The 15,715-nt window shown below is 35.2% G+C and overlaps 1 protein-coding gene across 1 annotated transcript in view; it reads left to right on the top strand.

The window, feature by feature from the left end:
* The window catches only part of EML6 (EMAP like 6), a 540,560-nt gene that overhangs the window by 321,921 nt on the left and 202,924 nt on the right, over positions 1 to 15,715 (top strand). Inside the window, exon 24 of the mRNA XM_053712691.1 lies at positions 13,558 to 13,646. Within this exon, the coding sequence (XP_053568666.1) occupies positions 13,558 to 13,646 (89 nt within the window). The remainder of the gene's footprint in view (positions 1 to 13,557; positions 13,647 to 15,715) is intronic.

Below are 15,715 nucleotides of genomic sequence, written 5' to 3'. Positions count from 1 at the left end.
TATCTAACATTATATTAAAATAATTTATATTTCATTTAGCCTAACAGAAAATTTATATCTCATAGTCATATCACATCAAAGTAACTTCCATATCTTCATCTCACTATATTTTAAGAGATGTATTTAAAACTTTATAAACATTTATTGCACATTCATATAATATGACATTTCATTTCATGCAGGCATTCCATCTCTTTCTAAGTGCATAGATTGATGCTCATGACCACTGGTTGTCTGCAATAAAAATAGAAATAATTATTAGAAGGGATCCAAGCATTTCATATGTCTATGGTCCATATGAAATAAAATGAAGTATTATTAATCATTTACTTTTAGGTCCACAAACATCTATTTATATTCTTAAACACACAGAGGCTAAGATATTCATGCTTTCAAAATATGTATGTCTTGTATTTATTTTCTTAGTATATTATATTTGAAATCTAACTACAGTTGCTTTGAAATCATAATGTAAGCCATGTGTCTTCACTGTGTGCTGTATGTTCAGAGTCACACCTTAGCATTTGTCTGTGTTTTCTCTGTGTATTCTGGTGTTATCAGCCACACAGCCTGAGTCACTCAAAACAAATTTATGCTAATTATCAGTCCCTTGAAGAATGTTTGTATCTCTCACATCTTTTCAGACGGATCGGCATTTCCCTTGGAGGAAACCCATATATGGGCCTGTATCCTGTTTTCTTTCAAAATTACTTCCCCCAACATTCCTCTAAGTGACTGTATTAAATTGGGCAGGCCAAATGTTCCATGGTCCCCCCCTGTGTGTTTAGCATAATTTACATAATGAGTGTGGGAGATCTCTTAGAAATAATCCTTTGTTTTACAGACCATGTGCACATCCACAGATTTATTAAATAAAGATAAATATACTTCTATATATTATTTAATAATATTTCAAATACCTTGACATAAATCCCCCTTTCTAATTCAAAAATATGTAGGACACATGTATTTGAATTGGATCAAAGTTAGTGGTATTTGGTGAGGATGTTGACCGTACACTTCATGGACAGTCTTCTATGTAGATAGTCTGTCGATTTTGAGTCTTCATGTTTATCAGCTAGGCATCTTTGAACTACAGTATGTCTTTAGTTCATTTGGGGATATGACACTTCATTTTCCCTCTATGACTTGTAGTTGGGATCTTGGATGACACGCTCGCAATTGATTGATATGGACCCATTTATCTATGAAATTTTCATTTTTGGGGATCCGTATTTTATAGGCCACTGGAGATATTTTGTCAGTAATGACAAAAGGACCTTTCCATGAGGGAAGAAATTTCTTCTCCCTAACCTGATCTCTTCCAAAGTTATAAAGATAAACTTTATCATTTATTTCATATTCCTTTTTGGATGTTTTGAGATCATAATAGGTTTTAGTGGCAGTTGCGGATCTCTCTAAATTCCTTTGAGCAAATGCAAAGGCATATTGCAGGTGTTTTCTTAGGTTTTCCACATATTGATGTGTATTGGCAGCGTTTATCAAGTTTTGGTCTGATGTACGGTATAGCAGATGCTGAGGTAGAACCATTCTTCTACCAGTCATCAGTTCAAAAGGTGACATTTTGGTAGCATTACTTGGAGTTGCTCTTAATGCCATTAAGACTAGAGGTAGTTTTACATCCCAGTCTTTACCTGTTTCACTCACAAACTTTTTGAGGATTTTAACAATGGACTGGTTGTAACGCTCTACACCACCACTTGAGGCAGCTCTATAAGCAATATGGAGCTTTCTTTTAACCCCTAGTATTTTCCACATTTTGGTCATCACTTCGCTAGTGAAGTGGGTCCCCCGATCTGATTCGATTCTTTGGGGCAAACCAAATCTGGAAAATACATGGTTGATGAGCAATGCTGCACATGTTTCAGCACTATTGTTAGGTGCACTAATGCACTCTACCCATTTAGTGAACAGGCATGTCACGGTTAACATGTATTTGTTACCTCTTGATGATCTTGTTACTGGGCCAATAAAATCAATTTGTATATCTGACCATGGCATTACCATCCCCCTTTTCTGCAATGGCGCTTTATGCGTTGGTGCAGTGGGTTGGAACTGTGGGCAGATTAAACACCCTTGACAGTAGGTTTGAACATCTTTCAACATGTGTGGCCAAAAAGAATAATCACGTAATATTTCATACGTGAGTTTGGCACCACGATGACCAGATGTGGGAGCATCATGGGCATGTAGAAGCATTAGACCTCTGAACTTGATGAGTACTACCCACTGCTGGATGCCAGTTTTGGAGGTTCTAATTAACAACCCATCCTGTAACTTGAATTGTGATCTAGATTTTATTAAGATCCTAAGATCTTCTTTGCCAATACAATCATCCTTTGAGATGGGGTTGCTTTCAGGATCTTCTATGTGTTTATAGAAGATGCCTACAATGGGGTCTTCTTTTTGACTAGTGATCAGGTCCTCACTAGGAGAATCCTGACTCCATTGTACCAAGTTAGGCTCACTCTGTTGTTTTGCCTGGTTTCTGGTAATGGCTTCTACCTGAATTGCACCCATTAAGTGGTCAATATTAAGGAGTTCTCCAGTTATGGCTTCTTGTTTGGCTAATGAGTCCGCAAGGTCATTGCCTTCCTTATCAGGACCTAGAACTCTGGAATGACCCTTGGTCTTTTTCCAGTGTATGGTTAAATCATTGGATACTACCAGATTATCAATCTCGCAGAACAACTTGCCATGCTTGACTGGTTTGTTATTGCTTTTCTGCATGCCATTTCTTTTCCAAGTTGGCAGGTATTCAACAAAACTGTCACGCACATAATTTGAGTCAGTTATGATCACAAATTCATGAATACCATGTTCAATAGCCATTTCAATGGTTTTGAAAACAGCAGTTAGTTCTGCAACTTGACTGGATCTTGGTCCAATGTTGAAACCTATAGATATATTTGGGAATCCATTTGCCCCAGTTATACCAATGCCAGCGACTAATCTGCGCTCATTATCAATAGTGGCATGGTAAGAACAACCATCAACATGCACCCAAGGTAATGTTTGACAATGGTCCTCATTGTATATTTTATATGGGGAAAGCAATTGTTCCTCCAGAAAATCATCTTCTGATAATTCTTCCCCAGGATTTCTAGCAGTACAGTCGTGGAGCTCAGCAAGCCCTTGTGCGACTGGATTCTTTTTATTCTGCTTGTAGCGAATTTCTAAGGGCCAGCCTTGTAAGGAAAGAGTCCACGCTGTTATGCGGCTATTAGACAAATTCCCATCTCTTATTCTCTCACTTTGCAAATATAGCAAAGGTTGGTGGGACGTTTCTACAATTATTTTCTCGCCCTGTATATAGCTGCGGAAATTTTGTAGAGCTTATACAGTAGATAAGAGGGCTTTTTCGCAATCGCTAAATTTTATTTCTACTGGGGATAGATTTTTGCTCGCATAAGCAATGGTTTTGTTCAAATTATCATGCTTTTGGTATAAAACAGCACTCATGCTTATATCTGTGTAACCTGTCTCTAAGAAGAAAGGTTTACCACCTTCAGGGTACGCTAAGCAAGGTGCTTGAGTGAGTTTTCTCTTCAGCTCTCTGATGGCTGTCTCTTGAGACTCACTCCAGTGCCATTTTACATCTTTCTTTAGAAGAAGTAGTAGTGGTTTAGCTAACTCTGCATAATTATCAATGAATTTGCGAGAATAATTCGTCATACCCAGGAATGATCTCAATTCCTTTAAGTTAGTTGGGTTTTTAGAATTCACTATAGCTTCCACCTTTTTCTTTTGGGGATTTAATCCTTCAGAGGTAACTTCATGTCCCAAGAAGTTTACACGAGTGCGGCACCATTGAGCTTTTTGTAGGGATAATTTGACACCTGCCCTTTTAAGTTGGCTGAGGACGTGTTTAAGCTCTGTGATGTGTTTTTCAAAGTCTGTGCTTTTGATTAAAACATCATCAACATAAGATAAGGTCCCCCTTTCCAGTGCATCAGGCATAGCCTTATGCATGAATACAGCAAATTCATGTCCAGAATTTATGTATCCAAAAGGAAGTCTTTGAAATGCATATTGGACCTTTTGGAAGGAGAATGCTAGCTTATATTGGTCCTCTTCATGTACCTTTATGGTCCAGTATCCCTGTGCACAATCAATGGCAGTGAATATCTTGGATCCCTGCATTTGTGCTAGGCACTGGTCGATGTATGGTACAGGCCAGCCAGACATGTATACTCGTTTGTTTAGCTGTCTTAAGTCAGCGCACAAACGCCATTGTCCATTGGGCTTAAGGACACCTAGAATAGGATTATTATAAGAGCTGTGCACCTGTCTGATAATAGCTCTTTCTTCCAAATTCCTTATGATCTCTGCAAGAGAATCATATGAGGCTAAGGGAAGTCTGTGTTGTTTGACAAATACAGGTGGTGCATCGGGATCTGTTTGTATCCTTGCAATGTGCAAATCTGTAGTACCACAGTCATACGAATCCTTAGCAAAAATATCCTTGTATTCCATCAGGAGTTCTCGCAGCTGTTGGCGTTCATCATCGCTGGAACAGCCATTAGCTAAGGATATTTGCTCTTCGACTATTTGTTGAAATCCTGGAAAGATTTCAGGCTGTCCTATTTCATAGGCTTCTTCCAATCTAGAGGTGAGATCCCCTTGATTATAATTTACATTGCTCCCATGACTCTGGGTATTGGGGTAATCTTGCTGTTTGATTGGCTGATCAAACACTAGAGAGGCTTCTTCAATTTTACAGATGCCTTCCTCTGAGCTGAAGGGATAAATAGACTGAACATTAAATAGACCCTCTGGCATAGATGCAAAGGATTGTTCTATTAATTGTTCTTCAGTTAAGTATCCTTCAGGTATTAGCCCAATTACATTATTCTGGAATCCAAAAGTGTAATAACTTGATTCCAGTGCATATCCTATGGTAGTTCCCTTGGATAATGTTATATCCTGTGGGGTCATGTTATGCACAACAATATGTATTGGAACAGTTCCAATATTAACCATAGGAGTGTAGGTTACTGTGACACCCAGATTTTGCATTCTATGGGAGAGACAAATCAGTGTTTCAGAAGTTTTTAATTTCTGACCTCTCTTTACCTGTAAGGGTAAAAGAAACTTATCAGCCCCAGCAGGAATTATAATATCGCTAGATACCTGCATATTCACAGCATATGGTAATTGCTGGTTTGATTTCAGGGCTGCATTTTCATCCTGAAATACTTCAGGGTCCCCCTTTAACTTGCTCCAGAGGCAAGAGTTAATCAAATCTATTTGTATGGCATATCTATGTAAGATATCATTGCCAATGTATATTTTATTATGGGGAGTATTTAAAACTAAAAACAGGTGCTTCATTGACTTATTACCAATAGAGATAGATAATAAGCACTTAGCTGTGATGTTATAGCTTTCAGACCTGTCATCCAGGCCGTTGACACAGTGGTCTTGGGGAGAAAGATATTTAATCACTTTAGGTTCAGCTATTTGCGCTAATAAACCTTCGCTTATATAGCTAGCTTCCTGTTTTAAGTTTATTTTAGCATACTTGGTTTACCAAGGTCATGTACTTGTATAGGGATAAATAGATCCTCTTTAACTCTCTCAATCCCTGTGAGGTATTGAGCGTGGCCTCCCCCTTTAGGGATTTTATGATCCCCTTTGTGGAGTGATATGGTTAATACATCGCCATCAAGGGAAATATTCACTATCTTTCCAGGCGATATTTTAAAAGTATTACCATCAGAGCCACTAAAAGGAGTCTGATCATCTATTTGTAGAATAGTGATTTCAGGTGCAGAGTTATTCCTGAAATGAATCTCCACAGCATCTGGTTTCTCTTCCACCACGTGACAGCTATGTCGGGTGCGAGATATACCAGATTTTTCATAATTGATAGGCCGTTTAACTTGTGACCAAATTACATTATTTATGCAATCAATTATGGTGCTTAATCGTTTCAGGAGATCACTACCAATAATTAAACGATCAGTTGGCAGATCCACTATAATGACAGGGTGTCTTATGACCCTGTTCCCCAATTTAAATTTTAACCAGGCAGTACCGTAGACTTTTAGGGAGTCACCCCAACACCTATTAGAGAACCGTCAAATTCTTTTCTTTTAGGTTTGTGGGGTGTTAGCTCATTTAGCTGTGTGTAGTACCTGTGGGATAAGATAGTTGCCTGTGGCCCAGTGTCAATTAATCCCCTGATAGGGTTGGAGACTGAATCTTGCAGCTCAACTAATACATAATATCTTCCTACAGTTTCTACCATTTCACACATAAAGTTGGCGTTAGCATACATTTGTGGGGTTCGCCACGTGTTACCTGAATTCGCCGTGTCATTCGATGCAGAGGAACCTTCATACCTACCTGTTTCCTCTATGACAGGGTCGGCTGGATTCTTTTGTACTGCATCTGTGGAGATAAGGTTAGGAGAGAGCTGCAAGGGAAGAGTTTTGTTAATTTTTCCCGGATGAGGTTGCCTGTCATCACAGCTAAATTGTCAGTTTTCGGTCTGTGGGGAGAGAACATGATTAGTATCATTGATATTTATTATTACATTTTGTATATCTCTCCCCTCCCCCTCAGGTGATACTGCAGTATTTATGACTGTGCCTGTGGTCCACTGCTGACCACTGGCTGTACCCCTAAAAAAGTATTGTTCGGTTGCTGAGCCGTAGATTTTTGACTCATATTAGCAATTTGTTCGCTCAACCGATTTAACTGGGTAAACAGCATATCTACCTGATTGTACAAGTTACCTCTACCCCTGGGTCTATCCCCCTGCTCACTGGACTGCTGAATAGAGTATAACTTTGTACTCTCTTTGATCAGCCATTCCAATGAGCAGTCCTCATCAAAATCTCTAGCTAAGTTGATTTTGATGGGTGTAGGCAGTGCTTCAAAAAATACATTTACAAATTCTGAGCCATCAAATTTGGGATTATCTTCAGCCATACTGTACGCATTTTTCAATACAGAAAGGAATTAGATTGGACTCTGATTCGCACAATACTTTAAACCATATACCGCTATTTTCGCGGCAGTTTTAGTGCGATATTGCCCGAATTCTTTTCTGCATTGTCGTTTTACCCCATTCCAGGAATGAATATTCATATCCTTTAGTGAAGCAAAGAATTTGTGGTGTTTACTGTCAAATACCCAAGGCAGAAATTCAATTTTCAATTACTCACTTGTAACATTCATTATAGCTAACGCATTTTCAAAAGCCTCTAAATGATCAATTACAGATGTTGTTCCCTTATTGGAGAATATAGGTACTGCGCGTTGTACGAAGGTGATTATTTTATGGGAATCGTATACTTTATTAGAATTATTTTGGGATTATCTGTTAGAGTTTCCCTCCCCCGCGCCAGCTGAGCTACAGCAATCCTCTGGATTTACATCCTGAGGGGATTGTCTATTCAGGAAATCTATTTCTGACCCGTTAGGGGTCGTTTGTCTATATTGTTCTATATATTTTTGTACCTCGTCCCTGACGCGTTCGCTAAAGGAGTTAGCATTATCTGCATTATTCTCACTGTTAATATAAGGGTTTTCATTATGGCGATATGACCTTTTTAAATCGCTTAATTCTCTCTGGCTTTGCGCAAGCTGTTTATTTAAATCTTGTATCTGCGCGATTAAGTCTGTATTATGCTTATCTAAGGTGGTTAGGTTTTGGGCAAATTCATCCATTTTATTTTTGGCTATTTTTAAACCCTCTTCGCGTCTGCGCGAGGAACGAATACTATTTTCTAGCTCCTGTATTTGCAATCGTTTGTCTGTGACACCAAACGACATTTCGTCAATAAAGTAATATTAAGAGGGGCCAAGATTTTAGTATTAGTTCTTCTCGCTTTTTGGGAGCTTTGCATTGATTAATCATTAATAATTCCTGGAAGAATTCATTCTCTTCATTCCACATATTATTATTAACGGTAATATTTTTAGCCCTAGTTTCAAGCATATCCATAAAATCATTTAATTCACCCGCAATATTAAACTTCCCTTTAAGGTAACTTAAGATATATTTCTTAAGGACCTGACCTTTAGTAATAGGTATGGTTATGGGACCAATTTCATTGCTATGTATAGAATTAAATGAGTCACTTCTGGCTACAGACATTATTATATTGGTTTAGTACTTAGTTAAGCTAAAACGCTAATACAATTTTTGCCAATAAAAAGAGAGAAGGAAAAATTTTATAATTAAAAAAAAATATATTATTAATTTTGAAATATGAAAAATTAATATTTCAAAATATGAAAAATTAATATTTTTGATTAACTTTGAAAATATGAAAAATTTATATTTTTGATTAATTTTTAAATATGAAAAATTAATATTTTTATTAATCTTTCAAAAATTAATCTTTAATAATATTTCAAGATATTAATATCAATCTTGAAATATGAAGATCAATATTTCAACTCTTCAAAAATTATATCTTCAAAATATTAATATCAAAATATGAAACTTTTTCTCTCTTTTAGAATAATTTCTATCTACCACAAATATATTATATCAAATATGATGGAATATTAATAAATCTCATGCAAAGTGCCTCCAATTGTTATGTCAGTATATTTATGAAAATCTTAGTAGTATTCTCCAAACAATATGTGAGTATTTGGCAGGGAATATATTTAACAATCTTCCTTTAGACTAAACCCACAATCAATATACTTCTACTAAGACAACAAATAAAATTAATATAAATACCTGAACTCTTTTATTTAGTTAATATCCATGAACATATTGAAATATATTTGCAATAAAAGGAAATGAAATAATATTATATGCGCTTGAAAACTATTTAAATATGCTATGCAAAATTCATACACGCTTATATTAAAAACCCACCTTATTTATAAATAGTCTTTATTTATTTAACACAATGGGACTAAAAAAAAAACCTTTAACATCCAAGCAATACAATTCTAAACAGTGTTTATAAAACAATAGGATAATATATATATTCTGCTATTTAACTGCAATCCTAATACAAAATTAACTTACAATCTCAGAACTTGCACAGATGAGTTACTCAGCCAATCAGATACAGATTCAAACAATATATATATAGGCTGTGAAATGCTAACTTAAAAAAACACACTGCTTCTTTAAATCTATTAAATACAAATTAACTATGCATATAACTTATCTTACAAAACCCAGAAAACTGTATCTTTAAACTGCAGTGACTTTAAAATATCACATGTAATTAGCAGCCCTTTTCTTATACTCTATATATACGTTACCAAAATGATATCCAACTTCAAGATTTTTTTTCACACCTCATATAAAATAAGTGTAATTGCAATGGAATAGGAGAAATATGGCCCACTTTGTTTTTATAGTTGTGTCCCACGCAAAACAGTTTCAGTCAGTTACAAAACTCTGCAGCCAGTCTTTTTTCCCCCTTTTCCTGCATAGCACTATATAGTGTAATCATTGGTGTAAAATATGGGTGGCCCTTCGAAACCTTGTCTCTCTATTGGATAACTGGATATCCCATTTCCAACAGCCAAAAGGCTTTCTGGCTGTAGTTCTCTCATGGCAACACCGGGTGGCATCACAAACAGACACAGCAACATTTGAAACAACTTAAATCACTATTTCTATGAAATGGTTATTCATTTTATCATAATTTACTGCAACAACTATTTCGTCAATAATGCATATTAAGAGGGGCCAAGATTTTAGCATTAGTTCTTCTCGCTTTTTGGGAGCTTTGCATTGATTAATCATTAATAATTCCTGGAAGAATTCATTCTCTTCATTCCACATATTATTATTAACGGTAATATTTTTAGCCCTAGTTTCAAGCATATCCATAAAATCATTTAATTCACCCGCAATATTAAACTTCCCTTTAAGGTAACTTAAGATATCTTTCTTAAGGACCTGACCTTTAGTAATAGGTATGGTTATGGGACCAATTTCATTGCTATGTATAGAATTAAATGAGTCACTTCTGGCTACAGACATTATTATATTGGTTTAGTACTTAGTTAAGCTAAAACGCTAATACAATTTTTGCCAATAAAAAGAGAGAAGGAAAAATTTTATAATTAAAAAAAAAATATTATTAATTTTGAAATATGAAAAATTAATATTTCAAAATATGAAAAACTAATATTTTTGATTAACTTTGAAAATATGAAAAATTAATATTTTTGATTAATTTTTAAATAAGAAAAATTAATATTTTTATTAATCTTTCAAAAATTAATCTTTAATAATATTTCAAGATATTAATATCAATCTTGAAATATGAAGATCAATATTTCAACTCTTCAAAAATTATATCTTCAAAATATTAATATCAAAATATGAAACTTTTTCTTTCTTTTATAATAATTTCTATCTACCACAAATATATTATATCAAATATGATGGAATATTAATAAATCTCATGCAAAGTGCCTCCAATTGTTATGTCAGTATATTTATGAAAATCTTAGTAGTATTCTCCAAACAATATGTGAGTATTTGGCAGGGAATATATTTAACAATCTTCCTTTAGACTAAACCCACAATCAATATACTTCTACTAAGACAACAAATAAAATTAATATAAATACCTGAACTCTTTTATTTAGTTAATATCCATGAACATATTGAAATATATTTGCAATAAAAGGAAATGAAATAATATTATATGCGCTTGAAAACTATTTAAATATGCTATGCAAAATTCATACACGCTTATATTAAAAACCCACCTTATTTATAAATAGTCTTTATTTATTTAACACAATGGGACTAAAAAAAAAACCTTTAACATCCAAGCAATACAATTCTAAACAGTGTTTATAAAACAATAGGATAATATATATATTCTGCTATTTAACTGCAATCCTAATACAAAATTAACTTACAATCTCAGAACTTGCACAGATGAGTTACTCAGCCAATCAGATACAGATTCAAACAATATATATATAGGCTGTGAAATGCTAACTTAAAAAAACACACTGCTTCTTTAAATCTATTAAATACAAATTGACTATGCATATAACTTATCTTACAAAACCCAGAAAACTGTATCTTTAAACTGCAGTGACTTTAAAATATCACATGTAATTAGCAGCCCTTTTCTTATACTCTATATATACGTTACCAAAATGATATCCAACTTCAAGATTTTTTTTCACACCTCATATAAAATAAGTGTAATTGCAATGGAATAGGAGAAATATGGCCCACTTTGTTTTTATAGTTGTGTCCCACGCAAAACAGTTTCAGTCAGTTACAAAACTCTGCAGCCAGTCTTTTTTCCCCCTTTTCCTGCATAGCACTATATAGTGTAATCATTGGTGTAAAATATGGGTGGCCCTTCGAAACCTTGTCCCTCTATTGGATAACTGGATATCCCATTTCCAACAGCCAAAAAGCTTTCTGGCTGTAGTTCTCTCATGGCAACACCGGGTGGCATCACAAACAGACACAGCAACATTTGAAACAACTTAAATCACTATTTCTATGAAATGGTTATTCATTTTATCATAATTTACTGCAACAACTATTCACAATATTTGTTTTGGATGTTATATCTTAATGAATTTTCTGATCATTTTGATATGAAACATCACATATATCTAACATTATATTAAAATAATTTATATTTCATTTAGCCTAACAGAAAATTTATATCTCATAGTCATATCACATCAAAGTAACTTCCATATCTTCATCTCACTATATTTTAAGAGATGTATTTAAAACTTTATAAACATTTATTGCACATTCATATGATATGACATTTCATTTCATGCAGGCATTCCATCTCTTTCTAAGTGCATAGATTGATGCTCATGACCACTGGTTGTCTGCAATAAAAATAGAAATAATTATTAGAAGGGATCCAAGCATTTCATATGTCTATAGTCCATCTGAAATAAAATGAAGTATTATTACTTTTAGGTCCACAAACATCTATTTATATTCTTAAACACACAGAGGCTAAGATATTCATGCTTTCAAAATATGTATGTCTTGTATTTATTTTCTTAGTATATTTTATTTGAAATCTAACTACAGTTGCTTTGAAATCATAATGTAAGCCATGTGTCTTCACTGTGTGCTGTATGTTCAGAGTCACACCTTAGCATTTGTCTGTGTTTTCTCTGTGTATTCTGGTGTTATCAGCCACACAGCCTGAGTCACTCAAAACAAATTTGTGCTAATTATCAGTCCTTTGAAGAATGTTTGTATCTCTCACATCTTTTCAGACGGATCGGCATTTCCCTTGGAGGAAACCCATATATGGGCCTGTATCCTGTTCTCTTTCAAAATTACTTCCCCCAACATTCCTCTAAGTGACTGTATTAAATTGGGCAGGCCAAATGTTCTATGCCCCCCCCCCCCCCTGTGTGTTTAGCATAATTTACATAATGAGTGTGGGAGATCTCTTAGAAATAATCCTTTGTTTTACAGACCATGTGCACATCCACAGATTTATTAAATAAAGATAAATATACTTCTATATATTATTTAATAATATTTCAAATACCTTGACAATATAAATATATTCAAGGCCCATATACAGAGATGGTGGAAGCTCTGTTTAATCCAAGAAAATTGCTTGTGACAAGAGGTCACAATTTAAGACTGGAGGAAATGAGATTTAATCTCCTGCAACGTAAACGTTTTTTCACTGTAAGAGCAATCAAATTGTGGAACTCATTGCCTGAGGAGGTAGTAAATGCCAACAGACACCTTAGATACATTTAAAAATGGTTTAGGGAGTTGATTGTTTGTGTAAATGGGTCACCTTTTTAATGGGATTGATTTAAGCTCAACTGGAGCTTTTTTTGAAAGTATATTAGATTTGTATAGGTTAACTCGACAAACTTCTGTCTTTTTTCAACCTCATTTACTATGTTACTATGTTATTATATTGAGTCTGGAAACATTTTAGGATTTACATTTTGTAGTCTGAAGTTTAACCATGCCACTTGGGGTAGATAAATATTGATTTCCATGGGAATCTCTTAATTCACTGGTATGACACCATGATTTGGGAAAATTTTAAAGAAACCAATTTATATATATGATCAAGTTGCGTTTATAAACTTTACAAGAAACATAATGTATGTGATCTAAGCTCATGAATAAACTTAAATGATATAATTAAAGTGAAAGTCAACCATAGAGTTTTTGAAACTCTAGGGTTGACTGTTGAAACAAATAAATGGCACTTTCATTCAGAAAGTGCCATTATTCATTTCAACCATTCACCGTTCTTAGCTGCTACAGCAGCCCACGGCAAAAAAATATTTTGCTAAGAGGTGACGTTTTCACCTCTTAGCCAATAGCCGTGTGGTAAATCCGGCTTCCATGGACGCCAAACCGGATTTACTTCACGTCTGTAGCAGCTAAGAACGGTGAGCAGTTGAAACGAAGAAAGTCACTTTCTGCATGAAGAATCTTATACTTCATGAATGAAAATGCCCTTTCAAAAACGCTATGGTTGAATTTCACTTTAAAAGTGTACCAATACCTTATATACAAATAATATACAAGTTCTTTTTTTTCTTTTAAAGGAAAATTATTACAAGTTAATTCTGGTGCCAAAGAGCAATTATATTTTGAAGCTCCAAGAGGAAAGAGATACGTTATTAAAGCCGCAGAGGTATTTTTCTCTTTAAAATTTTGTCTAATTAAATTAATGCACAATGTAAAGGTTTGTTTGTAAACTTTTATCCCATGTTTGTAGAGTACTGTGATATTCAATATATTTTTTTAAATATAATAAGGAAATTAACAGCCGTTTGTAATATAATACAGTACATTCGTTTTTTGCGTAAAGGGGCAGTAAAGATTTAGTTTTTATGTGTTGCATCTAAATCATGTATCACACTTTATTTTGTTTACTATACTGATGTGCTTAAAAATAAATAAAACAAAACATTTTGCTTGTGATAGTTTTATTGTCCACAAATAAAGCTGTGAGATTTTTCCTTTTCAACCAGTAAGCTTCTATCTCACAGACAAATTCTGCAATTCCTGTTAGTTTTAATATCAGAATAAGCAGTTTTAATTTTACATTTGTATGCAAAACATATTTGACACATATTAAAGGCACAGTCTACACCAAGGCTCCTAATTATCAAAGTCTGGCGGACTTGATCTGACAGTGTGGATCAGGTCTGCCAGACCTCGCTGAATACGGAGAGCAATACGCTCTCCGTTTTCATCATTGCACCAGCAGCTCACAAGAGCTGCTGGTGCAATGCCGCCCCCTGCAGACTCGCGGCCAATCGCCCGCCAGCAGGGGGGTGTCAATCAACCCGATCGTACTCAATCGGGTTGATTTCCGGCAATGTCTGTCCGCCTGCTCAGAGCAGGCGGACAGGTTATGGAGCAGCAGTCTTTGTGACCGCTGCTTCATAACTGCTGTTTCTGGCGAGTCTGAAGACTCGCCAGAAACACGGGCCGTCAAGCTCCTTTCGAAGCTTGATAGATAGGCCTCCAAATGTTTTATTGTTTAAAAAGAACCCTTTATTACCCATTCCCCAGTTTTGCATAACCAACACTGTTATATTAATATACTTTTTACCTCTGTAATTACCTTGCATCTAAGCCTCTGCAGACTGCCCCCTTATCTCAGTTCTTTTGACAGGCATCGTGCATTTTAGCCAATCAGTGCTGACCCAAATAACTCCACAGAAGTGAGCACAATGTTATTTATAAGACACTCATGAACTAGCACTCTCTAACTGTAAAAAAATGTAATAATACACTGAGATGAGGTGGCCTGCAACGGCTTAGAAATTAACATATAAGCCTACCTAGGTTTTGCTTTCAACAAAGAATACCAAGAGAATAAAGCAAATTTGATGATAAAAGTAAATTACATTTTTTTTTTCAAATTGCATTCCCTATCAAAATCATGAAAGCTTCATTTTGAGTTGACTGTCCCTTGAAATACTGTGCTTTAATGTGCATGTTAGAATTTTTTCTATTGTTTTGTTCACTTGTCTCACTCATCTACCTCATGTATTATATGTTTTGCTATCGGTAGGAACTAAAGGGCCCGATGATCTAATCATCTCGCCCTTTAGTTCCCATCTCGCAGGGGCTGCCCTGGTGGAATTATCATAAAAAGGGGTAGTCCCTGCGAGTGTCAATATATATCTCTTATTGAAAGTAATGGTGCTTGCTGGAAAGGGAAACTTTAGAGCAAAGTTAGCAGTGAGCATGGGGGGCACTTAAAAAAGTAAATTCTGTAGCCAATATAAATCAGGTTATGCTGCTTTCTGCATATAGTATCTTACAATCGCCTATATTTTCATATGCATGTGTTTTTCTGTTAGGGTTATAAGTATTTTAAGTGTTTTATGATAAGCTTGGCACCTTTTAATTTGCAAGAAAAAACAGTGAGAACTGCAGTGCAAAAATATTTACAGAATTACGCTGGGATTAGAGAGGCAATTTCATATACACCAATGGAATGCCCATGTTCAGCCTAGTGGCGTCACTAGGGGTTGTGGGGGGTGCAGACTGCACCAGGGTGACAAGATCCAGAGGGGTGACACCAGGATTCCATTTGCCTTGTATTTTAGCAGTGCAGATATTAAATCTACTACTGCTAAAGAAAACTGCTTATCCACAGTGTTCCCCTCAGTCCCCCTCCACCCCAGACTCTGCCCTGTAGCTGCTGCCGTTTAGCTGAACAAATATGTGCAGCATAACAGAGAA

This window comes from Bombina bombina, chromosome 4 (genome assembly GCF_027579735.1).
Source record: "Bombina bombina isolate aBomBom1 chromosome 4, aBomBom1.pri, whole genome shotgun sequence".
NCBI classification, from domain to species: domain Eukaryota; kingdom Metazoa; phylum Chordata; class Amphibia; order Anura; family Bombinatoridae; genus Bombina; species Bombina bombina.
The sequence above is the reverse complement of the archived record's forward strand: the minus strand, read 5'-3'. Positions and strand labels throughout refer to the sequence as shown.